Consider the following 26,925-nt stretch of genomic DNA (forward strand, 5'->3'; position numbering starts at 1 on the left):
TGTTCCGAATGTGTCGCCACAATATTCCCTTTATTCTTTTACTCGAGTCTTCTTGGTTGTCCATCGAGGTGTCCGTAAGCCTACACCCATGTTAGTCCCGTGGCCACCAGTTGCCCTAAAAGTGTAACTTCTGCCCACCGCGCCTTCTCATCACTGTAACCTCTCGCCCACCTACCAGAGGTCATTGCTATCAGGTCTCCGAGTCACGACCAAGAAATCTTTTGGCCTTTGTCAACTGACCCCGATATTCAATCGTTTCATTGGCATATCCTTCACCATGCAGCTCCGTTCATTCCTACCAGCTTCATCCGCCCTTTCTCTTGTACTACTCCTACCCACGGCCACAAGCTTTGTGCACAACTCAATCGAACATTCACATTGGTTTGAGACTCGAGCAAACACTCTCGCTACTCCACAGAGCCAGAGCTCTATGCCATCGCTAGTCATTGACACCTTCCAGAATCCGACTCACAATGACCTGGGGTTTTGGCACGGTGCTGGGGAGAATTTGGCCATGCACCACGAACCAGGCATTCTCAGTCTCTTCCCTACAGACCCAGATCAGAACTTCCACACACAGTTTGATACCAAGAGTTGCTTCAGTTTGCTTCCGTGGCAGAATCATTTTCTGCATGTTGTCTTCGAGGGCACGGATCAATTCACTGTCTCGCTGAATGAGCACAACGCTGACTGCTATCCACGCCGGAGCCCGTTTCCGGGTATACCTGACAGTGTCCAAGCTTCAAGATACATGATGAGAACCAAGCCTGGTACTTCTCAGGAAGACGATTCCGGTGATGATGGCAACGAAGGAGCGTCTGTGACTCGCAATTCAAAGCAGCAGCACCCTAAGCCCAAAAAGTGCGAGGACGGCAACCAGGATCCCTCATCACAGGAAAAGGCCGAGCTTTTTATTCCGCTGTCGCATTTTCACATTGACCACAGCCGGGTTATGTCGGTTTCGTTTACTGGTTTTTATACCAACGAATCCCTTACATTGCGTCGTGTTGAGCTAGTATCTACGATCCCAGCTCCGTCTCCGAGCAATGGTCACTTCAAAATACCCGAGAAGCTTCCGAGTGGTAAGATGGTACTTCGTTGCAGTCGTCCGAATTCATTTGCTTTTGGTATCGACGACGGACAGCCTCAGTATGCGCAGGAGGTCCTCCGGATTCTGGACGAAGAAGATGTTCGAGCGACATTCTTCGTTGTTGGAACTGGCCTACGGGATCCGTCAACCAATTTCACCAGATTCTATCAGGAAATGCTGCAAAGGGGGCATCAGGTGGCCTTCCATTCAAATACTCATCCCAAGTAAGTGTGGCTGGCGGTGGTGACAACCAAAAACCTTGGATAGGGCTATCCTGCTGATACATCATCCAGGATGGAGGGACTACCAAGCCTAGAGAAGATCGACGAGGAAATAACCAGCATGATGCAGGTCTTTCAAGACAACCTGGGTATTAAATGTAAGTTGTGATCGCGCTATCTGCTCCTCAGCCAAGACATGGACCTGACTATTCCGTCGCCCACACAGCCTCGTACTTCCGCCCACCGTTCGGAACCGTCGGCGCACGGCTTCGCCAGCAGTTGGCAAAATACATACCTAACCCATACATTGTCAATTGGAGCGTCGATGTCGAGGACTGGCTGTGGGCGAATACATCGACGCCGGAGAAACAACTGGACGCATTCTATCGCGACGTCGCTCGCGGCGGTAACTTGGCCGTGATGCATTATCTGCATCCCACTACCGTGGGCTACCTGCGACAGTTCATTCAGCATGCTAAGCGCGCCGGGTTTAAAGTCATGCGTATTGATCAGTGTGTCGAAGATCCGTCGAGTCCGCCCATCTGAGCGAGGCATTGGATCACGAAGCCTACTACGTTTATACTATATCCTTAGTGAGTGGGTTTATACTCCTGTCAGCTTGTACGTGCAAGCGTAACTCGAACTGAAAGAAACTACTTCTTATTTCAAATCCCATCCAGAAATGCGCAAGTATGAGGTCTATGTAGTAGAACGGGATAGATATACTGGAGAAGACCTAGGTTCCAACCTGGAAGGTGCCTGCGTCAGCAAGCATGATGCAAGCATTTATCAACCGTCTACCTATTACTTTCCAGCCAAGCACATATATCACTCACGAGACACCTCGCCAACGTCGATGCGACTATTCATCACAATGCCATTTTCAACGCCTCATCCAGCCAGGACACGGACTTTCATGCCAACATCCCAGCGCGCGAACATGCAAAAAGAAGCCAGGGGTAGTAGTAAGACAATAAAACAAGAATTGATAAACCGGCGCTGATGCCATGCATATCGAGAGCCCGATATCCAACCAAAACAAACAAGGGGAGATGCAAAGAGAACATCGTGACAGATACGCGGTAGTGTGTAACTAAAGCGACAACCAAGACAGTTGTCGCCAGAGTCATGAAGCTCCGAAGAAAGACAGAGCAGAGATGCCTCGATCCATTACACCCCAAAGTCTGGGCTGCGACACAGCCCGGTTTGAGTCATCATGTGGTGGATTCGAAACATCAGCCACCCCGAGGATGCGTCGGGGTTTGCGTTGCCAAGGAGCGGAGTGGCGTTGGTGAAGCACTTGCTTTCGCGGAAGGAGAATTGCACGCATGTCTCGTCGGCTTCGCAGACGCGGCGGCATTCGTCGAAGCTCCCCACGGAGAACTGCTCCTCGCCGGATAAATTGTCCCAGGAGTACCTGGTCGGTTGGCCGGCCATCGTGGGATAGAGGAGTTCGCGGAAGACGTCGCTGTGGAGGAGGATCCGTTTGTTTGTCTGTGGTGGAGTTAGCGGCAAGATGCGATGGAAACGTTGGACAAGATCAGAGGAATAACTCACGTGGTGCCAGCGCTTCTGCTCAAAGCTCCACAGTTCTGCAACCTGCGCGGGGGTCAGGTGGTGGAATGCGACGGCGATGAAGCACCACGGCTGCCGGTATAGATCGTTCGTGAACTCGTCCAATTCGCCGAGATTGGAGTTCTGCAGGATCGGCCATGAGAATTCTAGGTCAATGCCTGCGTCAGCGAGCACCTTGCCTAGAACGCAGTCGCCCGCCCAGTGCATGTCGGTGTACTCGTCGAGTTCCTCCCGGCGGGCCTCGTATTGATCCGAGACTGCCTGCAGCGCCGAGTTCGTGAGCATAAAGCCCGAGCCTCCGTGGGCGAAGATGACGTCCGCAATCTGAGTCTCCGTGCCGAGATAGTGCGGCTCGCGCGCATCGTAGTGGCTCAGCCATGCCAGCAGGGTCGGCCACGAGACGTACGTGTCGGCCTCCATGAAGACGAACCACTTGGCATCCGGCTTGTAGCGCAATGCCTCCTGCGCCATGGGCAGGAACTTCCATTTGTCCAGCCTCCAGCCCGGGTTGTTGGGTTTGCCGATGGCCGAGTTCGCCTCGTCGGCAAAGTCGTCCTGCTCCAGCCCCCTGCGCCCCATCTTGGAGATGCGGTTGTAGATATCAAAGTCCTCGACTTGTTCCACGATACTCGGGTCCATGGTACGGAAGGCGTCGTGGATCTGCACGCCCTCGATCTCCTCCGCAAAGTCGGAGTAGATCACGTAGTGTGGCACGCAGCGCAGCGTGGTCTGAAAGTGGACCGGCACTTTCTCCCGCGACTCGGTGACACCGGTCTTCATTACGACCAGGATATCGTCAATGCCCTTGAGTGGTGGACAGTACGGGGCTGGTTCGCTGGTAGTATCGGGGGCGGCATTGCTGCTCGTGCGGCCATACGGGCTAGGCTGGGGTTCAGGCTGGAGGGAGAAGAGGTGGTATAGGAAGAAGAGGGCAGCGGCGGCGGCGAGAGCGAAAAAACGCCGGCTGAACCGTCGCCGGGGAACCATCCTGGGCGTTCAATGAAGGGTTCACTATTGTTCAATCACCGGGCGCTGGTCTCCTAGGCATGGTTTCAGAAGGAATAATGAATAATATCGTATAGCTGGGGAAGCTCCCAGGTGAGAGGATCGACAAGGGAGAAATTCGGGTGGGTGCTGACACAACGGGCCACGTACTCCAGCTAGGTAGCCCTGGCGGTTTCAGCCACCGGGGCCAACATATACATTGTCAGCATAGGATGATTCTTCAGTTCGTTTCAATGCTATGTATAGTAATTACGAGCTAGATGTGATGGCCTGACATCAATTAGGACCTCTCTTCACACCTTTCATGCCATTGAACCGCGGCGTGAACGCATGGCCCGCTCGGCCAGCCCCTTGATCGTCGCGGCGATCTACGCCACGGTCGTCACCAGTTATTCTCCTGAATCTGGTTGAAGAGTGTTGCAGCATATAACGGAGTAAGTGGAAGCCCAGCTAGGCGTAGTGCCATAAGCACAGCCACCCTACCAAGGCAACCGCCATCCGAATGAAGTTGGTGAAACGAAGTATAGATTAAGTTGTATGAACGCCGTCGATTAATGCAGCTCAAGCACCAAACCCATCCAAGACGACTCGCCCTTTTTATCTTTTATGACATTTCCATATGTACATGCATTCGACCCCGTCCACTATGTCCGTTGGGTTTTCTTCTCAATCATGGCGTCGTGCAGCTTGACCAACTCCGGGATGATCAAACTTTCAATCTCTATTCCATCGCCGCCCTCTTCTTGCGGCGGAGGCGCCTGGTCGGCTGCTCCAGTTTGTGCAGCGCTGCCTTTCTTGATCTCCGCTAATCCAACTTGATCTTCCACACCGGAGATACTCTTGCTACGCCGCGCCTTGGGCACTCGAATCCAGCGCTCGTGCGGCGTGTCAGGGGTGACGAACACAACCTCCCACTTCCGCGTTGACAGCAAATTTCCAATGACGAGGTGATGAGAGTAGCGCTGCAGCGCGGTGCGCGCCTTATACACCAACAGTGCGGGATCTGTTTCCAGCTTGAATGAGACCACCATACTCCCATTCGGCGCCCAACCGTCGACCAGCCGGTGTAGAAATTTCGGCACGGGATCCAGGTTGATGACGAGCTTCTTGCGGCTCTTCGGTGAGTCTTCTTCGTTCTCGCCGGTGTAAATGTCATCGGGGCCATCCTTCTGGTCCTGATCCAGGTGCGCCGGTAATTCCGACGACTGAATCTTATGCTCCGCCATGCGACTGCGCGGAATAAAGAAATCGCTGACCGCCGCTGCGAGGTAGAAAAGCGCATTGGATTCCAGCGGGCGCATCAGCTTCGCCAACGACCGCAGCTCAAACATATACTCGGCCACGGTGGTGAACGGTAGCAGCAGGAGAAGGTTGTTTCGTTTGGCGTAGCGGTACTTCCGCAAGACGTCACGCATCTCGTCCTGGTACTCGCTGCGCACGACGATCGGCCCGTGATCCGAGTCCGGGGTGTCGCCGAATGGCGGGGCCTCGTCCATAAAGTCTAAGAAACAATTGGTGGAGTGGCTGTAGTGCCGCGAATACGGCAGCAGACTGTACTGGCGGTGCAGGAAGATTACCGCATACCCCTGCTGGAGAAAGTATTCCGCGGAGGTGGCGCCGCGGGTTCCTGCGGAGAAATTGTCGATGAAGCGCACTGTCTGTGTCTCTAGGGGGACTGTGGTACCGCCGGAGGTGACGAGCACCACGCGACGGTTGGCCTCGACATGGAGGTCGATGAAGGCGCGAGCCAATGCCTCGTGCTTGGGGAGTGCTTTTGGCGGGGGGTATTCGTTGAAGTACACGGATTCCGCGTCGGCGGGTTCCATATCGCCGAGAGGGGTGGTCATGGTGGATGAAGGTGAAAGAGTCACCTCAGTAAGCTCCGTGGTAGAGCAATGCGTCACGGCGACAATTGTAAGATCATGCGTCGAGGAGATCACTTTGGCGTATCGATTGATCCGAGCGCGGGCGTCGACAGGGAGAGGGGCTGAGTATAGATCAAATGCCGAGGATTGTCGCCGGTAGACGGATGGTGGGATGTAAGAAGGGACGCTGGAGTCAATTCGCGTGGTTCCCAAGGCCCGACTGACAGGTTTGGGTCGGGATGACACAGGGCTTTTAAAAGCGATCGCAGAGAGCGCCCCGCGATCCGATTCCGTTGACAGCGGAGCTCCGAAGCGACTTGGAGTCTAGCGCAGCCGCTGGGCCGGCGGCAGGCCAGGCGGTGAGGAAGTACTTTGTCGCACTGGGGACTACGGGAGGGTACTTGGTGGTATTTTGGCGGACATTCTTCCACGGTGACTGGTGCAGAGCGCCGAATTAAACAGCAAGGGTGAATATTCTAGATGATTCAGTTCGGGTGAACGGAAGGATCTCAGTCGATGCTGAGACAGTAGGTGTGGTCCCGGGATATCAAGTGCGAGTACATTACAGCATCCTGGATTAGGGTACAGGGCGCGGTGAAGAATCACCAAGAAACTACTGAGCTATCGAAAGATGCTATTGACTAGCGCCCCGCTTCACTGCAAGTAGCGACTACGCAGGGCTTGGCTGATGGTACTCATGCGGCTGGCCATGCCACCATGCTGCATGTTACTCATGAGAGCCTCCTCCAGCGCCGACTGTGTAACGCTAGCATCTATCCGGCGTCGAATTAGCATGCGTGAACAGTCACCGGAAGGGCTCAAACTCACCGTCGAGATCACTGAAGCTGCTCCCCATGCTTGGCGTCCCATCACTAGCCTCTCGTCCAGAGGTGGTGGACTTGCGGGGGCTCTGGCGGGGTGCTTCTCCCGCACGTTGGGATCCCAACGTACCCACGACTTGAGTGGTTGGGTGACTGTCACCCCGAGGGAGAACAACCGGAGCTCCGGAGCTCATCGAGCTTGTCGATGACTCGGAGGCCACGGGAACCCGGGAGCCGGATCGGTCTGCGATGCGTCTACGCGCGGTAGCCACTCGCTCGGCATCTAGCCGTAACGTTGCGCTGAGCTCTTGAGTTGCTCGATCCCGGGGACCCGGTTCGGCTTCCCGAGACATGGGTAAAAACGCCGGGACATCATCCTCATCATCCTCATCATCTCGGAGGCCCGCTCGCTGCGTGGAGAACTTTCCGAACCGCCGGAAACGTGGTGCTCTCCGGCTGGCGCCATCGCTTTCCGAGTCGGACTCTTCTGAGCTCGATGTGAGATCCTCTTCCTCGAGTGGAGGAGACCGTAGGAACGAGACACCTAGTGGAGGTGGCTGTTCACGTCTAGTGACCGAGGGCCGACGAGCCAAAGACTCCCAACGCTGCTCTCTACCTTCTGCTGTGGGGGTGTCGGTGCGAGATGGATCTCGGGAGGGGAGGACTTGGTTGATAGTGGTGGTCGAGGTAGAGCTGGTGCGGCGGCCGTGACCACTGGTAGCTATATGTGATGTCAGACCGATTGCATGGCATATATACAGCCTGAGTGCGAACCCAGAGAGGAAAGGAGGCTTCATACCTCGTTGCGGTGCTTCCCTTGGCTGAGACACTTGACGAGCGGCTCCCTTAAATCCTATATGACATGAGACTAGTCTTCTAAGAGAGCATCAGACAAAACGTACCTGTAGGCGCAGCTCCCTTCTGCGCGGGCGCTGCTAGCGCAGTGCTTCCAGAGACAGATCCCGGCACCGGGGAAGGCGAAGTGGACTGGGTCGTCCCGACCTTACGCATCTGAGCCCGGACCTGCGACAACTGTCGATCATAAAGCCATGCCGCCTGCTGGAGGAGAAACTGCAAGGTGACTTCAAAGCTGTCAGCCCTAGAGCAGAGAATGAATAGGTTAGCATGTGCAGTGCCTGGGAGATTATGCCATCAGGGAGGTGGAGTTACAAGGCTTTCCCTGTCATCAAGTCAGCTATCCAATCTGGTCAAAAGAAACGCAGGAATCATCTCAAGTAAAGCATACAGTTGATATCATCCCCTTTCGAAGGCCGTGAGAGGATGTTCCATAACGCTTGGTCCTTCGACGCATTCCATTCCACCTGATAGGGTCAGTAGATGCGGGACGAGACTCAGTAGCTGGAAGATGTGGAACTGCTTACCGGTGGCGGATCCACAAAGTCTCCTCGGGGAAATGGGAGGCGGATGAAGACTGTGAAGCTGGTGTCGATCGGATCCGATTGCGTTGACATAGTGGTCGCGAGGGGGCAGCGGCTGCCGGCGCATGTATGAACCAGACCTAGACCATTGACAGCTTGAGAGCTCCAAATAGCTCTATGGTCAGATGCCGACGCGGCGAGTGAATGCCAGGCGTAGCTATGGACTGAGGGCGAGAAATATGTCCAATAAAAGGGAGATCCGGCTCCCCGCGCGATGAAACCAAAGACTGACTAGATACGCAGAAACGATGATGTGAGATGGCGACGAGGAGAGTGACGATGGCCGACTTGCGATTTGATTGGTGGAGAAGCTACGTGGAGATAGGTGCGACAAGTGCGTGGTGATGCAGAGATCCGGTGGAGTTTCCGGAGTTGGTCGCCTACAGGATTATTGCCACGACAGGCCAGAAGGGTCGACGTGCACCCTCGGCATAACCTTGGAAAGACTAACGCTCGCTCGCGTATAGGGGCTACCTAGGTATAGTCAATCCTTATGTGGTTTTGCGGCAGGATCTTTTACCTAGAACTAGCAGCTTCATCAATATATATATCTTGGACGAACAAGAGAGTTACTCATTTCTTTTTCCCTGCCTGTTCAGTCCTAGAGAGCCGCTAATTCTCTTCTCGTTATGCTCGCATTTCTTTCATTCAACCCATGAGGTTGAAAATTCAATTACTTAGAGAAGTTATCAACCGTATCGACTTGGCATTTGCATGCGTCGGTTGGGATAAACTTGCGCTAGGTGGATTCCGCAGAAGATCTAACCGGCCATGGCTGGTCCCATTGCCAACCAGTCTGCCTCGGTTCCAAATCTTGAATCGTCAACTTCCTCCCACAGCACTCCACCCACCATGTCGATACTCACCTATTACTTAGACCGTTTGGTGGCATTTATCCTCAACACCCTTATACGGCTTAGAAAACGCATCTTGGCCACCCCAGACGAGATCTGCCACATCCCATCTCGTGAAGCCGGCAGGTGCATCAAGGCTCATGTGTACCGCGCCTCTCCCCCGGTCTCGGGCCCAACACCAGTGCTCCTCAACTGGCATGGCAGTGGATTCGTGTTTGCCTTGCATGGCCACGATGTGGATAAACGGGATCCACGGATCTCGCCTCGCTTTGCATCGCCCGAGCGGTTCCCACGACGCGTTCTCATGATCACGGCCGACGGCGACTCACTTGCGCCAGAGGCAGAGGAGTTAGCAGAGCGACTCCAGGCACAGCCCGAGTGGCATGTGGTCAGCCAGCGCATGCAGGGCTGCAGGCACGCGTGGGACAAGCGCACAAGGACCGGAACCCCGCAACATGCGGCCAAGGATCATGCGTACGGGTTGGCGGTTGCGATGTTGAACGAGTAGCGAGGCGGACGCCATCTTTCTTATGATAAGGTATTGTCTTTGGGTTCTTTTAATCGGGCCACGTCTCCCCTATCCCTATCTCGCCCGTCCCGTGCCGCGTTCCTGATCCATCGCGCGCATTCCCATGGCTCGTATGCTCGGAGGGGCATGCAGCCATTCAGCCTGGAGATCTGAGGAGCAGCCCTAAGCCCTACCTGCCTAACACAGGGACGATGAGGTCAACAGAAACGCAGTGGAGATGGTGTTTATAGTTAACTAGCACGAAATCTATAAGATGCACCATGTACTACAATGTATGATATCGGAATTCAAGCTCTCGACTGTCAACCACGGGCCGAGCTGAGCCTAAAAGCCACCTGCGAAGTGGGCGCCGATTGCATCAGGATTGCCGCGTGGGTCGGTTTCATTTCAGTTCAAACATAGGGAACGCGATGAAAAAGGGCCAAGCGCCTAGTGAACCGGTTTCCCTTTTCCCAATCCTCCATTTCCTCTGCTTGGCTGCTCGCTGGCCCTCCGGTCCTTACAGATACCCGACACAAGCTGATCGCCCCTCCTCCCACCTTCTCACCCTTCACCCTCCAACCCCCAACCCCCAAATTCTGCGACGGCCCCCACCACAAGGGCGGATGCTGTCATTGTGTGCCGATATCTCGTCCACCGTGCTCGTGGTGCCGTGGGCGAGCCCTCTCCTTTCCTGCTTTTCGTGAAACGCGCGCCTTCTTGCTTGGTCCCTCTGCCCCTCCGGTCCATGCGCGCCCGCTGGTTAGGCGCCGTCGCCACTTGTACATATCGACTATGGACTCGCCTACAGTCGTGGGGCCCGTCCTAGATGAGGACAAGTACCGACAAGAGGTCCTCCAGATGGCCTCAGCGGAAGTCGAACAAGCGCGGGCGCAACGGCTTTCCGATGAGGCCCGACAACTAGGCCTGAAGCTGCCTGAGATCGAGGCGGCGGCACCGCTGGCTGCGACGATTGCCTCTGGCATGGTCGATCTTTCCTCCCCAGTCCTGTCGTCTGGCTCCTCCACCGATCGAAACTCCGTCGGCGACGGCTCCGTCACGCCCTCCCTCGAACCGTCGTCTCCGTCCCCATCCCCGCTCGATCCAGTCGTCTCGTCGTTCTCGGATATCACATTGGCCTCCGAGCGCGCGAAACCGGGGAGTACCCGCTCGCTGGCCTCCTTGTCGACCCGACCCACGTCATATTGTTCCACCGATAGCCGGACAGTGGCAAGTCCATATGGACTCAACCCGGAAGGCCTGACAGTGAAGGGAAACCGGAATTCACTACTCAGCGTCGCGTCGGCCGACAAACAGGAGAAACGGCGGAGCGGCTTCAAGTCCGCTATTGGACGCATCCACTTTCGCAAGAGGCGTCCGCCCTCGGTCCTTCTGTTGCCGCCTGATGCGATGGTGACAGTCTCGAAAGGCGACGGCGGCATTGAACACGTCTATCTCGAAACTAAGCCGGAGCCTCCCACCAGCGCCATTACTTCTTCGCGCCCCAGCAGTGCTGTGACATCGGCCCCGAAGCTGGAGATACCGATTTTTGACAAAGAGGCGCTTCAGCGGAGCTTGGACGATCCGGAATTAAGCATGATGCTGGAACAGCACAGTTTGGAGAGAGATCGGCATATGGCTTTCCAAGATGCCAGCCTGAGCATCCTCCGGCGTCGGCATCAGACAGCTATTTCTGAAAAACAGTCTGGCAACCAACGTCTCGAGGAGGAGAAGAGCGAGAAGGTTTGCGCCCCCTCCAATATTTGGTAGTTGAGCTTGAGATCTGACTGGCAACGTACTAGAATACGGCGGCTGCGATTCGCCTCGAAGAGCGTCAGCTCGCCATCGAAATGGAACAACAGCGTGAATTCGAGCGAGCCAAGATGAACTCGCGCACCCGCATCAAGCACATGGAGGGTTACTTTCGGAATGCGAGTCCTCCACCCTCGCCCGGGACAACCACACAAAGAAGATCCGAGTCCTTCTCTGGGTCCGACAGCGCCGCCCCAGCACGTCGCTTTACTCAACAGCAAAAGGAACAGCTTGAACAGCAGTATCACCACCACGAGTCCATGGACGCACTCCACGAAGCTCGTATCAAAGTTTTGCGGGACCGCCAAGAGGTGAAGCTGCAGGAAACCATCGCGCGCATGGAGAACGAGCTGGAGAAACTGTGCGACAAGCATGCCAAGGATGTCACGTCCCTGCAGGCGGAACACCGCCGCGAGGAAACGTCCATCATCCAGGCCTTGGACAACAAAAAGAATGAGCTCCGCCATCGGTGGCATTTGGAGGAAGCCATCCTGCGTCGACAGCTTGAGGTACGCAATGGGCTGCAGTATGGACCCTTGCCCCCAATATCATTTAGCACTGTAGACTCGGACACTCAAGACTCTGCCATCTGCGTCCCGGAATCAGCAGCAGTCAGCGCTGAGAGCCAGTAATGAGGTCGTGTGACATCCGGATTCTGCGGATGGATGACTGAACGCTCTCCCCCTTCTCATTATACCCAATACCCTTTTTAATCACATCTTCATGAATCTGGTCAGACATCCCTACTGGCCATTTTGCAAAGGATATATCCCCTGTCTTTTAATATTTTGACTTGCCCTAGCACTTCTTGTAATCACCCTTTTGTCTGCTTGAATCCCGCTTCCATGTGGATTTGGCGTGTCTATACATATCGCATTGCGGCGGCTGTCGGTTCTATCATGTGCATAGCATTTGAGTCTTGGTTTATACGGCTCCTCTCAATAGATACTGTTTATTCGAACCCATGGATGGATACATCCTGAATTCTTCAATCCATAACACCAATGCCGCAAATGGGGTATCACTAGTCCTCCGTAACCTAACGTTCGACATCCGATTCAGGACGAGAGATGCGAGCCACGCTCCTGCAACCGTTCCAACAGGGTTTCCACCCTCCCACCACGGCCAGTCATCGCATCCTCCGTCTGCTTATCTCGACCCCGGTCGCCAATGACGACCGCCCGCTCCACAATCCCCGCGTTAGACAACTTGAACCGGCCCACGCGGCCATCCTCCCACTCCAGCCGAACATAACGAGCCTCCACCGCGGTCGCCGCCAAATCGATCACTCCCGCCTTGCTATCCGGAGACAACCGTTCCACCGTCCCCATCCCCGGCCGCGCACTATCATCGCCCAGCCCCAATTTCTCCCGCAGCAGATCCACCGCATCCGCCCGCAAATGCCATGCCGCAAGCTCCCGCCGCAACTCGCGCACAAACCCGCGCAGGTCCTGCCTCCGCGACGCCCGCGCATTCGCTCGCGCAGCCTTGGCCGCCGCAACGTCGTCTTCCGCGTCGGAACCGCCCGCTTGCTCGTCCGCGCGTGGTCGCCCGGGGACGGGCAGGTACGCGCTCTCCAGCTTCGACACCGAGATAAACGACGGGACGGTGTGTCTGTGCACGCGGAGGCGGTTGTCGTGCGCGCTGTCCGCGCGCGCGCGCTCGCGGCGCAGGAGCACGTAGTACGGTTTCGTGAAGCGGCCGCCGCGCGCGCAGAGGTCGATGCGCACGCCGAGCAGGTTCCGGTGCTCGGGGGGCGCGGTCGGGGACGGGTCTTTGAAGGGGAAGGCGGTGGCGCCGAAGGCGATGCGGTGGTGGTTGGAGTCGGCGTGGCGGCCTGCGGCGTGGACGAGGGGCGAGACTTCGTCGGCGAGGGATGAGACGGCGGGTTGGGGTGCGCGGAGGAGGGTTTGGACGGGGGCGGAGGAGAGCAGGCTGGATGAGAGGAAGCGTTTGCGGCGTTGAAGGTTGTGGACTGAGGCGGGGGGTGGTTAGGGTTTTCTGTTCTTTGAGGGCTGATGGAGATGTTGCTTACTTTCGGCGCGGATGGAATTGATCTCGGTGTCGAGCTCTTGCTCGTGCGGATCTGGGGATGTGGGGGAGCGGCGCATGAGGGGAATCATGTTGGGAGGGGTGCTGGGACTTTTCTGGATGGATAGGGCTGAATTGGTGATTCTGGATAGTCCCCTGGATCGGCTGGAGCTAGCCTCGAGACCAGATTTGGATGTCCCGTTGAGAAGAAGGCGAGTTGAAGGCGGTGGTCGCGATGTTTTGGTTGTTATCCCAGAAGGGAAATATAGTGCCTGAGGTTTGAAGAACTCTTGACACCCTGCTTACATACGCTGACGACTTGGACCTCGGGAACTTACCGAGATAGGTAAGACTGGCACCCTTCGGTGGCGTCTGGCATCTTCATCCGCCGCCGTCGGGCCAATTGTGGCGCCGAATCAAATAGGGTTTCGGCCTTAGTTCAATTCCGGTCTCGACTGACAAAAGATTGACCATCTCGTCTGGTATCGAGTAGCGAACGCTACTTTCCGATAGTCAAAATGCTCTCTATCTGCATTTCGAACCATGCTACGCCCGATCAATACGAGCTGGGCGAAGTTCCCTCGCTGGCCGTGGAACACCCCAGCGACCTTTTGATCAAAGTCCATGCCGCAAGCATCAACCCGATAGATGTGAAAAAGGCTTCGGGGGCGACCAAGCTGGTTCTCAAGGATAGGCAAGGGTCTCTTGCTGCCGGATTGTCTTCTTAAGCTAATGCTCATGCGAAGCTTTCCGTATAAAATCGGCTATGACTGCGCAGGCACGGTTGTGGATACCGGATCCCAGGTGACGCGTTTTAAAGCCGGCGACGAGGTCTTTGTTCGACTGCCAGAATGCCATCGGGGATCATGGAGTGAGCTCGCAAGATCGACTGAAGAATTAGTCGCCTTGAAGCCGGAGAGTCTTTCCATGGAAGACGCAGCCTCAATTCCCTTGGCGTGTATGACGGCACTGCAGGCACTTCGGGGCTACGAAGGGGATCTCGCAGGGAAAACGGTTTTCATACCTGCCGGTCGTAGGTGCCCCAATTTTACCATTTTGCAAATGGATGCTTACATTGTCATAGTTGGTGGAACTGGCATTTTCGCATGTCAGCTAGCGAAGAATATTTTCCAGGCTGGCAAGGTGATCACCACAGTTTCGACCGCTAAAGTGCCCCAGGTGGAGGAGCTCTTGGGTGAAGGGGTGGTGGACGAAAGTGAGTAGACGCTATCTGCGATCACGCCGCACATTGACTCATATATATCTTATCAGTCATCGACTATAAAAAGTCGGATCCGAAGGCTGTGATTCCACCCCAATCTGTCAACTTTCTTTTCGACACCACAGGAAGCGCGATGGAGTATCTGAATCTGATGCAACCGAAGGGAACCATCGTGACAGTGTCTATCCTCACCTCGGGGGACGTTCTCCAAAACTCTAGCGTGATGCGGCGATCGCCCGACAAGCAGGACAAGGCAATAGTGCCGTTTCCTATCCGTATTGGCTTGAACATGATGGATCGAATCCGAGTGGCTCGCGCATCTCGCTATGGGGTCAAGTATTCATCTATCTTTTTAGAACCAAATGCGACCGATCTGGATTCGATTCGACAGTGGGTGGAAGCGGGCAAGTTGAGAACGATTGTGGGAACCAAGGCAAACTTCAAGGATATCAAGGCGGTTCGGGATGCGTGTCAAGTGGTCTTTGATGGGAGAGGAGGCGTCGGAAAGTCTGTTATTGTGTTTCCTTGAGATATCTTGCTGGATCAGTAGGCCTACTTTCACGCATCGGTTCTGACCTCATCAGGCATACTTCGAACGGAGGAAGCTTCTGGAGATCTCAGTTTCGGAAGTCTGCAGGTCATCCATATCTACGATAGTGTCTCAAGTTGAACGGTCTGCTATTCTAAATTTAATTTTCTCGTCAACTTGACCAAGCTTTCTATTCATTTAGAATGTTAACCAGCTATCCCTTTTACCATGTAGGAGTTTTTTTCGTCAGAAATTAAAACAAAGCCAGGAATCACTTATCATCACAACAACGACTGTTCAACTCACGACTTGATAAAATCAAGCAGATCTTTGTTGACTTCATCAACGTTGGTGTTGTGAATAGCGTGAGACCCCCCTTTATAAACCTTCAACTTGCCCTGAGGAAGCAGCTTTGCCGACTTCAGTCCCGTGGCCTCAATAGGAACAACTTGATCATCATCCCCATGGAGAACCAAGACAGGAACCTGAATCTTCTTCAAGTCTTCCGTGAAATCCGTTTCGGAGAAATCCTGGACTGAGTCATACGCCGACTTGAAACTGGTATTCATGCTCTGCTGCCACCAGCTCCGAATCTGTCCTTCGCTTTTCTGGACGCCAGGTCGGTTGAAACCGAAGAATGGCCCGCTCGGGATATCCAAGAAGAACTGGGCGCGGTTTTGACGCATGGATTGTCGGAACGAATCGAAAACAGACTTATCGACCCCCTCGGGGTTGGAGCTCGTCTTCACCATCAGAGGGGGTACGGCACTGACGAGCACGGCTTTCTTGGAACGACCCGTGCCGTACTTGCCCAGGTAATGGGTCACCTCGCCTCCGCCATGGGAATGGCCAATCATCACTGCGTCTTGGACGTTCAGGTGTGCAAAGAGCTCCTCGAGGTCGTCGACAAAGGTGTTTATGTTGTTTCCGGTCCAGGTTTGAGTAGATCGCCCATGGCCGCGTCGATCGTGGGCGATGACACGGTAGCCGTGATCAGCCAGATACATCATTTGGGTTTCCCAGCTGTCACTGTTCAAGGGCCAGCCGTGGGAGAAGGTGACGGTCAGGCCTTGTGGGTTGCCCCATTCCTTATAAAAGAGCTCGGCTCCATCGCGAAGTTCCAGGTGCGGCATGGTTGATATGTTGATAGAAAACGTGCACGGTACACGGTGGAACTTCACATTTCAAGATCCTTTGTCTTGGAGAAGCCCTGAGGGTTGACACATTGGCAAAAGAAGGGGTTGGGGTGCCATATATAGCTGGGGAAGTTGGGCTGCCGGACTTGAACGCATAACTACGTACTGCAGTTACTTAACTACCTGGGTAGTCGGGGAAGGCGTCAGTCATACGTCATTTTGTAGATGAGATGGATGTTTTCTCGGATAGAATGTCCACCCGCTCTGGCTGATTATGGCTCGAGTTCTACATCGAACTGCAAGGAGAAAGGGAGAGAGTTCAATTGGTGACTGTCACTGTGAACCAGCGGGATCCGGCCGCCAATACAAGGACGAAGGAGCGATTATCGCACTGATGTAATAATAGACCCAGACAAAGTCAGCCCCCAAAGACACAAAAGGAAAGCCGTGAAAACCGAGGCAGAGAAACATCACGCGCGCCATGGGGGTTCTGTTGGGTATGGCAGGCTGTTGTTCTATTGATACTGAAAGACTCAACAGCGCTAATACGATCGGCTCTGGGCGTTCTCCCAAGACCGGTAATGATCCATCAATGTCTCTTCCAGAGGCCGGTGCACGATACTCAACTCGTCCAAACTGGGACGGTTATCGATGTCGAAAGGGATCGCAAGATTCCGTCTCAGCCATTTTCGGCTCAAGCCGAGCACCGGTCCAGACATGTGCACTAAAGCATTTGGGAGTTGATGTCTCGGAATTTTGAACGATTGAGTGATTGATCGGAGGATGCGAGCCATTTCCACCAGACTGTGTGTTTTGTTGTCGGCCAGGATATAGCGAGCGTGAGGATGTGGGCTTTGGGCCGCTCGCAGATGGGCCGTTGCGACCTCTCGCACATCCACCACTGCGAACCACAGTTCTGGTACTCCCCAAAAATATCGACCCCGTAGAAGCTGGTCCAGCAAAGACAGGCTGCCGGATTCAGACGCGGGAGATAAGGATGGTCCGAGGACCAGTCCTGGGTTGATCGTCACTAGTTTCCAGCGTCGGGGTGTTGGCTGCGCGTCATACAGCCTCCACGCTTCTTTCTCTGCGACCACCTTGGAGTAAGAGTAGGCGTTGTAATTCACCGAGCTGGTGGTGTTGAAATACTCGGAGGCGAGAGTCTTGTTCTTCATTTCGAGCACATCGGCCGTGTCGCCAAAGATGGCCGTCACGGACGATGTCAGGACGACCAATTTGACCGTCTCGCATTTCTGAACGGCGTCAAGCACATGCTGAGTGCCTTTGAGTGCTGGTTCGACAACCTCCTTCTGGCCGTCGCGAATTTGGTTCTCCATGAGAAAAGGCGAGGCAATGTGATAGACCACTGAACAGCCCTCCATTGGCGCTTCAAAAGAGCCTGCCACCAGCAAATCCGCCTCGAACAAGGTCAGTTTGCCAGGCCATCGTTCCTGCATATCGAGGAGGTGCCGGATCTTCTTTGTGTTTTTGGTACTGCGAACGGTGGCGTGGACCTGGTCACCGTTCTCGAGTAGCTGCTGGACCACATGGCCTGCGATAAAGCCACTCGCGCCCGTCACTAGAGAGGTGTTGGCGGTCATGGTGGGAGGTGAGTGGGATGACGGACCGAGGTCCCTCACTTGCAACTCTGACCTGCCCTTTGTAGTTCTTTCTCTTGCCGAAATAGGCAGTGACGAAATCCATCACACATGACTACTCCGATCGGTACTAAATGGATTCCTTCCATGAATTTCCATCTGCATGAAGAACTGCATTCCCGAGGTTCCAGGATGATTTGATGATTCCCCGGGAAATTGAAGATTGCTCATCTCAACCAGAGGCATGCCTCATGCAGTACAGTCGCTCTCGATTAAGACGATAGGTTGTAATTGGATTCAATTGTGGCTAAGCTTAAGTGGATGCAAATGCGTTTCAGCGTATCATTCATACAAACCCGTTGGCCATGCGAAGCTAGCTTCTGGCGGCATTCAGCAAACTCATTCCTTCCCATATCATTTTGACCCCCTAATCGGCTGTTGAACCGGCAAAAATGGACAAGACAGTCCCAGGGGGTCTGATCTCACTATTTCAGATCACGGAGCAACAAACAGGACCAAGGCCAGTCCGAGAGCAACAGCAAGAGTCCAGGGCGTTGCTCGCACAGCGGTCGCTGACGATTTGGTGGAGGTCGCAGTAGGGGTAGCGAACGTTGGTGTCGCGCTAGCGGGCGCAGGCGGCACTATGAGCGTGGCACTCGGGTCGAACGCTTGGAGTTTCATAGGGAGATTCCACCAGTTGGCAGCCATAAAGTAGAGGGCTCCGCCCTCATCTACATACAGCATGGCCGCTTGGAAAAAAGGCTTCCCAAGGATAACGGCGCCGGTCGAGTCGCTCGTGCACCGAGAACCGCTTGTCAGATCGCTGTGAATCGGAACTTGAAAAACACTGTACGCGGTAGTGCCGTCGTAGAACGTGAGCGTAATGTTCTGACCACAGTAGTGAGGGGATGGCAGGGTGATTTGCTCGGCATTGAAATCGAGGAACGCCCGGTGGTTGTTGTCCTCGCCTTCGCCCTCGGAATGGAAGAACGGGTTACCCGGGTCAATATACGCCGTGCCATCATCGCCTGGATCGCCCAAGGACCTGTACGCCTGGATTCCCACCAATCCCAGTGCTTGTTTGCCCGTTGAGAGGAAGGTGTTGTTGGCCAGCATATCGGGGGTGGCTTCCCAGCTCCCCCCGAAGATCCGGTTCACGTCGAAATAGCCGCCAAAAATCAGCGATCCGTTCCACGAGCCCTCCAGGCCGAGCGTCAGGCTGAATGGTACAGTCGGGAGATTGATGCTGGACCCCTGGCTCTGGACGGTGAGCGAAGTGTTTTTGCCCAAAAGCAGATCTGAATTGGCGGGAACCAGCAATTGCCGGTCCCGGTTACCAGCTGGTGCAATCGCATCGACTGCGACTGCAGTGTTGGAGGAGTTGCTGGTTCCATTGAGCGCAAGCGCCACGGCGGCCAGCGAGGGTGAGTTGTTGTTCTGTTGAGTGACATTGACACCCCAAGCCCCGACGGTGGCCGTGGGCCCAACCAGAGGAATCACCCAGGCATCCGTGCTCACGGCGGCGGTCGCCGAGTCACTGGAGAATGGGGTCGTGGGGGACGCGTTGGTGGAAGAAGTGCTACTCTGCGCGGCGGCGAGGTGGGCCAGCGCGCCTATGCTGATCGCAGCCAGGGCAAGAGTTGACGCCGGCATATTGTGGTCTGTGATTACGCACCCGTTCTTTTCAGTGGTGCAAGAGAAGGATGAAAGAGGATGGATGATGAAGAATGGAGAATGGAAAATGGAGGAGGATGAGGTATAAAGGAAAGAGGAAGAGCGAGAGGAAGAGGGAGTGTGATATGGTGATGCCGGGATTGTGAGACAAAACGACCAGGGTCAGAAGTACACGTGCGAGATGCCCCAATTTCATACGCCACGAAGATGCAATTCTCCATTTCCCTGCATCGTTGTTAACGGGGCACAGCTCGCTTAGCAGGATCTACCGGGGTGTGAAGCTGCAAGTAAGCGCTAGAGTCCACACATGCACTGCGCGAGCCCGTCTATTGCGTGTCTTCCATCGCCCCCAATCTCGATCAGGGGTCTGGTCCACTAACCCTAGTATATCCGGGCACTCTAAATGGATGGTGTAGAGCTTATTTTCTATCTATGAAACACCAACATTGAACCCTCGCCGACGCTGTATGTGATTCGTCTGGATCAGTGACCTGGGTGTGCTCGTGGCCATCCCTTAATCGACCAGGGCAAAGATGTAGGGGACGTGGTGTAGAGGCGTCCTATACAAGTTTCGTTTTCTCGTCAGAATCCCAGTCGCTGGTGGATCTGGTTCAATTAGCTTGTTGATAGTCCCAACCCGATGAAATGGTGTATAAAGCTTCGCGGCGTGACTCCCTCTCCTCGGCCTTCAACCCATCTCAAGTGTTCCCTTGTCTCTTCATCACTCACCTCACTTGATACACATTCTGCTTTCTGCTTCCTCCGTTTCTCCCCTTGTCTCTTCCTTCTATCTGCTTCAACTCTCTCCTTGACTCTCCGTCACTCACTTGATACCCATTCTATCGTTTGCCTTCAACCTGCACCAAGCTCTCCTCGTCTCTTCGTCACACCCCTGATACCCATTTCGGCGTCGAATCATGCTATTCGTGCACCTCCTTCTTTGGGCCGTTGTCCTGGGCCTGTTCAACGCCACGGGCGCTGCGTCGAACACCACCAAGCCCTCCGACCTTGTGCGTTCCTGGGTCAAAGCGAGTCCCTCGAGCACTACTACCGCCGTCCGCTCCACGACCAGTAGTGCCTGGCGCTTTCAATACACTGGAGATTGGGTCAACGACCCCTGCACCAGCATTTACGAGAATGATAAGCCCTTCTACGCCATATGGAACGGCACTGGAACTCCCGGTGTGTAACAAATGGTTTGGCTCTTCGTCCGAAGCCCTTATTAACGAGGTGATTCATAGAGGCCTGGGATCAACTTCTGAGTGATTTCAAGAACGATAAGCAGAACCCGAGCGTCACTCAACTTCGTCTGGATGAATGGTTATGGGAAAGGTTTGCGATCAACCTCGATCCTCAATGTTACGCGGAAGATAGCAACCACTGTGGAATACCGCCATGCCTAGGCAGCCGAATGCCAGCGGCAGCGCAAAATATTCTGAGCTCCTTTTCATATCTGAACCAGGTGTGTGGTCTCCAGTCGGAATGATGGAAAAGTCCCAGCTAAGACGGTCCAGTGTATCCGTAACATGCATGACGCCTTCGTCGACAACCAGCTCATTAGTTCAGGAAACATAGGGAATTTTGTCCAGTCATTCGCGCAAAGAAAGGATGAACTCTCCGAAGAGAACCTAAAGATCATTCTCGACTCGCTCACCTTTTTGATTGGTTTATCCTCAGCGTCCTTATGGAATGATGGTCAGTCTATCGACAAATTGGAAATCTTGATGGTTTGTCTTACTGATGTATCTCTTCATAGTCTTCAAGGAGGCTAAGATCTTCCCCCGTGGGTCCCATCCCTCAAGAATGCCGGTTGAAGTGTGACACGAACTCGGGCTAATGATTGTATAAGAGTATCTCAAGAGCAACCCCAGGCAGAAGAAATCAAGCAAGGGGAAGGATCCCGAGGGCACGCAGTATCAGGAAGGAAACGAGCGGTCCGTTTGGAAAGATGTGTCGAGTGCTTCGATCGCGTTCGGTATGACGGGTGGGAAGGATCGTCTGTAAGTGCACGGGAACCCACCATGAGTAGATTGAGAGATTCATTGTTGATCATTTCTAGATCTGCTCCGACAGACCCGCAGATGGCATTGACAGACAAAATGATGCACTACGCCGCTGCTTACTTTAATTCGAGTGTGCACTCGATCCAAGACCAGCTCGAAGCTCTCATGTGGGGCAATGAATCGAAGTATCTCGATCAAGTCAACGAAATGATGCAGGATGGAGGCATGCTCAATCTTTCAGCCGTGGAGTCAGCCTCTCAACACTCCATGCAAAGTGATATTACGAGTTTATTCTGGGGAAGCATGCTGCCCCGCGTGTGGGATGGCTCGGATCAGCCCATGCACCCTGTTATTTTGTACGTCACCATGAGGCCGCCTGTGAGCTTTTCTTTCTAACATACCTAAGGCGAATCGGTCCAGAGCATTGGACATGTGGCGACGAAGTCCAGTACAAGGGCGGCAAATCACTCCATGTGAGCAAGTGGAACCCGGGAAGGTATATGGATCCAGGTTCCAACGTTGGCACACATTATTGCGACAATGATGATAACTCGAAGTATGGAACCCTAGATCCTTACTTGCGAATGGGGGAGTAAACAAGAACTAACCCTTTCTTAGGGCCGCCACTTTCTGGTTACTCAATGCCAACTACCCAAAATGCAACACCTGTGTCGATCTGGACTGGGTGCCCTTTACTACGCTCAAGGGTGGTGAAAATACAACCCTAAACGGTGAGACATGGGGCATTTCTCTTGATGATATTATTATCTCGAGCTTCGGGGGTTTTATGCAGAACAATAAGCGAAATGGCTACGTACGATCTCCCACGAAAACCTGTCAGACCAGCAGAAGGCTCACCTTGAATTCAGGCACTACAATCCGGCGCATCGACAATCGTTGGTGCCGAGTGGAATATTACTGATTCACAATGGCCCATGCTAGGCCATGTTCGAACACCCGGTAAGGTTATCCGTCCGGTTCCTGAAGAACAGGCTAATTAGAAACGAAGGCTTTTTCAATTTCACAATCTGCCTGGACCCCGAGGAGGCCCGTAACAATATCATGAACTTGGTTCACCCCCCTTGTGGAACTGTGCCACAGGGGGCGGCCGACCTTGATGGGGGAGAAAACTCCGCGGGTTTTGTGCCAGGCTGGTGCACTGTTCACATTACCCAGTTCCAGCCAGACCAGTACAAAGCTGGCACCCATATGGACTACACTTACATCAACCCCCTAAATGAATACCAGCTAGCAATCACTATCTTTCAGGGTGACGGCCATCCCATCGCATACGCCACAAAACAGCCCGTTGATGGTGCCTTATCCATCAATAGCACGCTGCCATACCCTCTGATCGTGCAAGACAACTACAAAGGAAGCGATGATTCGGATTGGCTCTCCTTCTGGTACAACGACCAGTGGTGGCTCCAGGTTGACCAACTGCACCAGTGTAATATCGGCAAATGGGACCACGGCAAGCGCGAAGGAAACTGCGGTTTTACTTGCAACAGTCCCGAGGACGATCCAGCCGGCACGCCACCGCGCGCCGTTCCCTCCAACGCTGTGCAGGCATTCATGGGCACCGGCAGCCCGTCGAGCTTTGGCAATGCGAAGGACTACGCAAAGGGCAAATGCCAGCTCCATATTCGTCAGTATCAGCAAAACGAACTGACCAATGATCTGAATGCGGGGACGTATGCCATGGAGTTGACTCTGTACGACGACGATGAGGCCCTCATTGCCTACACCGAGAAAACCAATCGCGCCCCGGGCGAGGAAAATACAGTCAATATTCAGGGCCCACTGCCATGGATCGTCGAGTGTTACAATGGGAAGGATGACAGTACCCCTCCTACATGCAAATATGGTGCGCAAGACTTCACCCCCAAGGAAAAAGGCTGGAAAGATGGCCTTCGGGACTTTGACATCAAGTTTGACTGTTGAGGGGCTGGTCAAATGGTACTATCAGAGGTGAAAAATGTACCGATTACGTCTTTAGGAGATTCTTGATGGGTGCGCTCATGTTGCTCGCAACGAGGAAGCGCTCATCAGTGAATCCATCACAATTTTAATGGGATGCTCAAATCCGCATCTGAAACAGATTAGAACCAGCTTTAGAATTCTTTCGTATGGGCCATAACACGGTTCATCGAGTCATGCTTCATCAATGATTCGGCCACTACTGCCAAATAGCTCCACGGCTTCTCCATTTACCCATTTTATTGGCTGGTGGACACTCCTAAGTAAGTTCAATCCATCTCTAAACCCTGGCTTATGCTGTTTAGACTTATCTGTAAAAGGTAGGATACGTATACTTTGGGCCAGTGGGCCAGTAAGACGGCCCCGGGGGCCATAGGGGCTGCAGCATCAATAGGACCTGGTCTGATAGCTTGATTCCGACCTCCCCAGTATTGGATGCCCCGCTCGCTCTGCAACAATCGGATTCATTCTAGCTCACGGTCGTCGACAATCAGGCACTTGGATTAACCCCTTCCCACAGTCCGACTCCCAAATACATTCTTGATTTCTTCATCATAGTCGCCCCATATACCGCCCATCTGTGCTGGCGATTCATGTTGATCTACTCCATGGCACAAGGGTGCGATCAGACTGCGTGGCTGTAACCATAGCTTGCACAATTTGACGAGTGCAGTGAGGCCACCTGCACCATTCTCCAGCGATTAGCTTCTAGAACGGGTAGCTGCATCGTCCGTGTCATGGCGTTAAAGAAGTCCCTGCATTGCAGTTGGGGGCGGTCGGGGTGAACAAACACCGATGGCTTAAGGGGGGATTCTATATTTAATTTCTCACGAGAGCCAGCCAGAGGGTGCATCGGGGAGACTTATAGCGAAGGCCAAGGAGACTTGATGATGGGAGAATTAAATGATGACTGGAGGAGATGAGGTGACGGGTCCAAAGTTTCCCAAGCACTGGCTGCTTATGGAGAGTAGAATGTGCGAAAGTTCCTGGCACAAGACATGCGGTGGTGTTGGAGGCAACGCTATGTGGCCCCGGGGGCCACTCTTACCACGACTATACAGAACACTTAGCGCTGTTCCTGCAGGAGATATTACCTATGCGGTAACAAATCCATGGATGGATAAGGTCATGTTTCCAGGGGCTACCGAAGTCCTCAGGTTTCAATCCAATATCTCTCTTGATGGGGCAGGTGTTTTGTCTTTGAACTTGGATCAACCTTGGAAGAGGAAAAGCTGTTTCTGTGTCACGGTCACCTATCTCAGTTCGTTGACTGTCCTGGCTACGTTGAGGGCTCTTGCGAGCCAGGGATGTTCTATACATGACTCTTGACTTTGGGGGCCAGCCACGAAATGAATGCCCTAGCACATATAAAATTATGTGTGCTTACAAGACCTTCGTTTGCTCTAACTATTTCGAAGACTAGAGGTGACCTCATGTAACATTAGAATAACTAGTATGTGAGCTGCCTGATTCCTTAAAGCCTCCGTCGCTCCTTTTCCATTCCATCAGGTCGTTGCTCATCTGGATAATGCAGAAACTTCTCTTCCTCACATTCTTTGCTGTCTCGGCAGTCGCCGAGATCCCCTTCAATCCTAATGTAACCTCCGACAACCCATCGCTCGAGAACGCCCACCTCTCCAAACGCAACGACCTTGAGATCTACGAGGCGGCCGTCACCAAGGGCCGTCAACTCTACGCCGAATTACAAGACACACTAGCCGATCCCGATGCCGCCGACGAAATCACAATTGACCTGGACACAAACTGGAACGTGGCCAAGCACTCACTCACCACCGCGGTGGGTGAGGATGCCTTATATGCACTCTCCCACATAGGAATCTCGGCCAGCGTGCCCAAGGTCTTCGTCAAGACTACACGGAAAACAAACAGCGGCATCTTCTACGAAAACATCATCGCCCCGACGGCCGGCCTTTTGATCTCATCCAACAACTACGGCTCAGCCAAGAACCCAACAACGGGACTGACCGACGTGGCGCCGGACCGATGGTCGGCCGTGGCGTGGGCGGATTTGGATATGATTTGTACCGACGCGAGAGTCGATCCCTCGTCGCTGCGATACATCTTGCAGGATGAAATCATCAATGCGAAGACCAACACGACCCTTTATATTGCCGCCTCGAAGTCGAACGGCCTCGGCACCGACGCCTCGGGCAACCCGGTGGTCTCCACCTGGACCCCGGCAGACGAGGAGTTCTATGCGGCGCTGGGGACTCCGAATGGCGTGGGCTCCGTGTATATCCTGAAGGACTATCCTGAGGGCGTTGGCAGACAGACCATCGTGAGTGTCTCGGCTTTTTGGCGGGCGGAAAATGAATGGTTCGACATGTGGGTTAAGACCGCACCTACGTGTTGAGTGCTTGGGTGACGTCGTTGATATGTGTTCAGAGAGGCTGGATCAATCTATGGTCGTCGCATGAAGCATTTGTGCAATATAAGACAGACTAATGGTGTTGTAAGTTAGATTGCGTCAGAACGCAAACGGGATTCGGCAAGAGTATATAGTATGTCGCTATTGAGTCGGACGGTTGACGGGCTCGCCCTGCGACCATTGCTGGTCTGACGCTGTCTCGTCTGCTTGCGGCTTACGATTCCCAAATCGGGTCTCATAGAACTCACTCTCATCTCTGCGGGGGATTTCTCGGTCCTTGTGGCCGGAGCGTCTGATGACGATTATCATCGCATCATGCAGGTTCATCCTCCGGATTCCGAGTCCTTCCTGGGACTGCGGAGTGACCTTCTCTCGTTGAAGATCCTTCGATCCTTCGGTCTCGATGACCGGGGAACTGTTCATTTCCACCAAAAGTACGCCGTTCTTTTCCCAATTCAGATGGTCAATAACGACGAAAACATCGCTAAAAGATGCGGTGACCTTCGGGCCTTGGGGTTCACTTTCAGAATCCGATCGCTCCCCTTCTGGATTATGTGAAGGGATCTTTCCGACTTTGTTCTTGACTTGCTCGCTAAGACCCTGGTGGAATTCCTTGATCTGGGAAATCGACGGGGCCTTTCGCTCTTTGCTCGGACAACAGCAGATCAACGAAGCGAAGAAATTCCCCCGTCTTGGATGGTGGTCATGCCGACGGTCTCTAGTGGGAAACCAACTTTGATAGATTGCATTCAGGATCTCTCGGTGGTCGTCGAGATCGGTATACGTGGGCAACGGTTCCCTGCCCTGTGAGTCCACGATGTTGACGTAGACCACGCAGTCTTTCCATAGGAAAGCCTGGCAATCTTCTATGGTGAGCTCTGGGACAACCAGATGGTTTTGGTTGCCATTAGGGAATGAGACTGTGAGTAGTGTCGGAGCTGGAGCGTCTTGGATCACAAGTAAATGTGGGCGGGAGTAGGATCGCACGAGAGTACTATAGTGGCCACTTTCCCGGGCACGTTGCTGGATCTTGGCTATTGAAGCAGACAGTTCCATATCGTGGTCGTCAAAAGAGCCTTTGGACAGGGGATTTGGACCGGGTAAATTCTGCCTGGGAGTGGAATTCTGGCGCGAGACCCGGATTGCTTGGGGGCCAGATGTCAATATCGGTGC

General features: G+C 53.9%; 14 protein-coding genes across 14 annotated transcripts; 7 read left to right on the forward strand and 7 right to left on the reverse strand.

The window, feature by feature from the left end:
• Positions 1 to 277: 277 nt before the first annotated feature.
• N7459_000557 (polysaccharide deacetylase family protein) lies at positions 278 to 1,857 on the forward strand (the record flags this gene model as incomplete). The annotated part of the gene is made up of 3 exons (XM_056939742.1): positions 278 to 1,314; positions 1,384 to 1,469; positions 1,538 to 1,857. The coding sequence occupies 3 exons, from the start codon at positions 278 to 280 to the stop codon at positions 1,855 to 1,857; spliced, it is 1,443 nt and encodes a 480-aa protein (XP_056804022.1).
• Positions 1,858 to 2,481: 624 nt separating this feature from the next.
• On the reverse strand, positions 2,482 to 3,873 carry N7459_000558 (glycosyltransferase family 31 protein; the record flags this gene model as incomplete). The annotated part of the gene is made up of 1 exon (XM_056939743.1): positions 2,482 to 3,873. The coding sequence occupies one exon, from the start codon at positions 3,871 to 3,873 to the stop codon at positions 2,482 to 2,484; it is 1,392 nt and encodes a 463-aa protein (XP_056804023.1).
• A 662-nt stretch (positions 3,874 to 4,535) lies between these two features.
• Positions 4,536 to 5,738, reverse strand: N7459_000559 (phosphopantothenate--cysteine ligase CAB2; the record flags this gene model as incomplete). Its single annotated transcript, XM_056939744.1, has 1 exon — positions 4,536 to 5,738. One exon carries the CDS (start codon positions 5,736 to 5,738, stop codon positions 4,536 to 4,538), a length of 1,203 nt encoding a protein of 400 aa, XP_056804024.1.
• Positions 5,739 to 6,561: 823 nt separating this feature from the next.
• Positions 6,562 to 8,049, reverse strand: N7459_000560 (uncharacterized protein; the record flags this gene model as incomplete). The annotated part of the gene is made up of 3 exons (XM_056939745.1): positions 6,562 to 7,298; positions 7,480 to 7,648; positions 7,960 to 8,049. 3 exons carry the CDS (start codon positions 8,047 to 8,049, stop codon positions 6,562 to 6,564), a joined length of 996 nt encoding a protein of 331 aa, XP_056804025.1.
• Positions 8,050 to 8,787: 738 nt separating this feature from the next.
• On the forward strand, positions 8,788 to 9,378 carry N7459_000561 (putative esterase/lipase; the record flags this gene model as incomplete). Its single annotated transcript, XM_056939746.1, has 1 exon — positions 8,788 to 9,378. One exon carries the CDS (start codon positions 8,788 to 8,790, stop codon positions 9,376 to 9,378), a length of 591 nt encoding a protein of 196 aa, XP_056804026.1.
• Positions 9,379 to 10,173: 795 nt separating this feature from the next.
• Positions 10,174 to 11,822, forward strand: N7459_000562 (uncharacterized protein; the record flags this gene model as incomplete). The annotated part of the gene is made up of 2 exons (XM_056939747.1): positions 10,174 to 11,121; positions 11,181 to 11,822. The coding sequence occupies 2 exons, from the start codon at positions 10,174 to 10,176 to the stop codon at positions 11,820 to 11,822; spliced, it is 1,590 nt and encodes a 529-aa protein (XP_056804027.1).
• A 426-nt stretch (positions 11,823 to 12,248) lies between these two features.
• Positions 12,249 to 13,313, reverse strand: N7459_000563 (uncharacterized protein; the record flags this gene model as incomplete). The annotated part of the gene is made up of 2 exons (XM_056939748.1): positions 12,249 to 13,165; positions 13,226 to 13,313. 2 exons carry the CDS (start codon positions 13,311 to 13,313, stop codon positions 12,249 to 12,251), a joined length of 1,005 nt encoding a protein of 334 aa, XP_056804028.1.
• Positions 13,314 to 13,739: 426 nt separating this feature from the next.
• On the forward strand, positions 13,740 to 14,972 carry N7459_000564 (NADP-dependent oxidoreductase; the record flags this gene model as incomplete). The annotated part of the gene is made up of 4 exons (XM_056939749.1): positions 13,740 to 13,921; positions 13,968 to 14,254; positions 14,306 to 14,437; positions 14,494 to 14,972. 4 exons carry the CDS (start codon positions 13,740 to 13,742, stop codon positions 14,970 to 14,972), a joined length of 1,080 nt encoding a protein of 359 aa, XP_056804029.1.
• Positions 14,973 to 15,274: 302 nt separating this feature from the next.
• N7459_000565 (alpha/beta fold hydrolase) lies at positions 15,275 to 16,105 on the reverse strand (the record flags this gene model as incomplete). The annotated part of the gene is made up of 1 exon (XM_056939750.1): positions 15,275 to 16,105. The coding sequence occupies one exon, from the start codon at positions 16,103 to 16,105 to the stop codon at positions 15,275 to 15,277; it is 831 nt and encodes a 276-aa protein (XP_056804030.1).
• A 545-nt stretch (positions 16,106 to 16,650) lies between these two features.
• On the reverse strand, positions 16,651 to 17,709 carry N7459_000566 (uncharacterized protein; the record flags this gene model as incomplete). Its single annotated transcript, XM_056939751.1, has 1 exon — positions 16,651 to 17,709. The coding sequence occupies one exon, from the start codon at positions 17,707 to 17,709 to the stop codon at positions 16,651 to 16,653; it is 1,059 nt and encodes a 352-aa protein (XP_056804031.1).
• Positions 17,710 to 18,158: 449 nt separating this feature from the next.
• On the forward strand, positions 18,159 to 19,468 carry N7459_000567 (uncharacterized protein; the record flags this gene model as incomplete). The annotated part of the gene is made up of 5 exons (XM_056939752.1): positions 18,159 to 18,301; positions 18,342 to 18,753; positions 18,802 to 18,973; positions 19,047 to 19,130; positions 19,170 to 19,468. The coding sequence occupies 5 exons, from the start codon at positions 18,159 to 18,161 to the stop codon at positions 19,466 to 19,468; spliced, it is 1,110 nt and encodes a 369-aa protein (XP_056804032.1).
• An 829-nt stretch (positions 19,469 to 20,297) lies between these two features.
• Positions 20,298 to 23,327, forward strand: N7459_000568 (uncharacterized protein; the record flags this gene model as incomplete). The annotated part of the gene is made up of 10 exons (XM_056939753.1): positions 20,298 to 20,562; positions 20,622 to 20,842; positions 20,895 to 21,075; positions 21,137 to 21,163; positions 21,230 to 21,380; positions 21,440 to 21,739; positions 21,790 to 21,939; positions 22,002 to 22,197; positions 22,253 to 22,343; positions 22,393 to 23,327. The coding sequence occupies 10 exons, from the start codon at positions 20,298 to 20,300 to the stop codon at positions 23,325 to 23,327; spliced, it is 2,517 nt and encodes an 838-aa protein (XP_056804033.1).
• A 1,564-nt stretch (positions 23,328 to 24,891) lies between these two features.
• N7459_000569 (uncharacterized protein) lies at positions 24,892 to 25,737 on the forward strand (the record flags this gene model as incomplete). Its single annotated transcript, XM_056939754.1, has 1 exon — positions 24,892 to 25,737. The coding sequence occupies one exon, from the start codon at positions 24,892 to 24,894 to the stop codon at positions 25,735 to 25,737; it is 846 nt and encodes a 281-aa protein (XP_056804034.1).
• Positions 25,738 to 25,893: 156 nt separating this feature from the next.
• On the reverse strand, positions 25,894 to 26,808 carry N7459_000570 (uncharacterized protein; the record flags this gene model as incomplete). The annotated part of the gene is made up of 2 exons (XM_056939755.1): positions 25,894 to 26,396; positions 26,487 to 26,808. The coding sequence occupies 2 exons, from the start codon at positions 26,806 to 26,808 to the stop codon at positions 25,894 to 25,896; spliced, it is 825 nt and encodes a 274-aa protein (XP_056804035.1).
• Positions 26,809 to 26,925: the final 117 nt, after the last annotated feature.

This window comes from Penicillium hispanicum (assembly GCF_028827665.1).
Source record: "Penicillium hispanicum strain IBT 35686 chromosome Unknown utg000001l_segment0_segment0, whole genome shotgun sequence".
Lineage (NCBI taxonomy): Eukaryota > Fungi > Ascomycota > Eurotiomycetes > Eurotiales > Aspergillaceae > Penicillium > Penicillium hispanicum.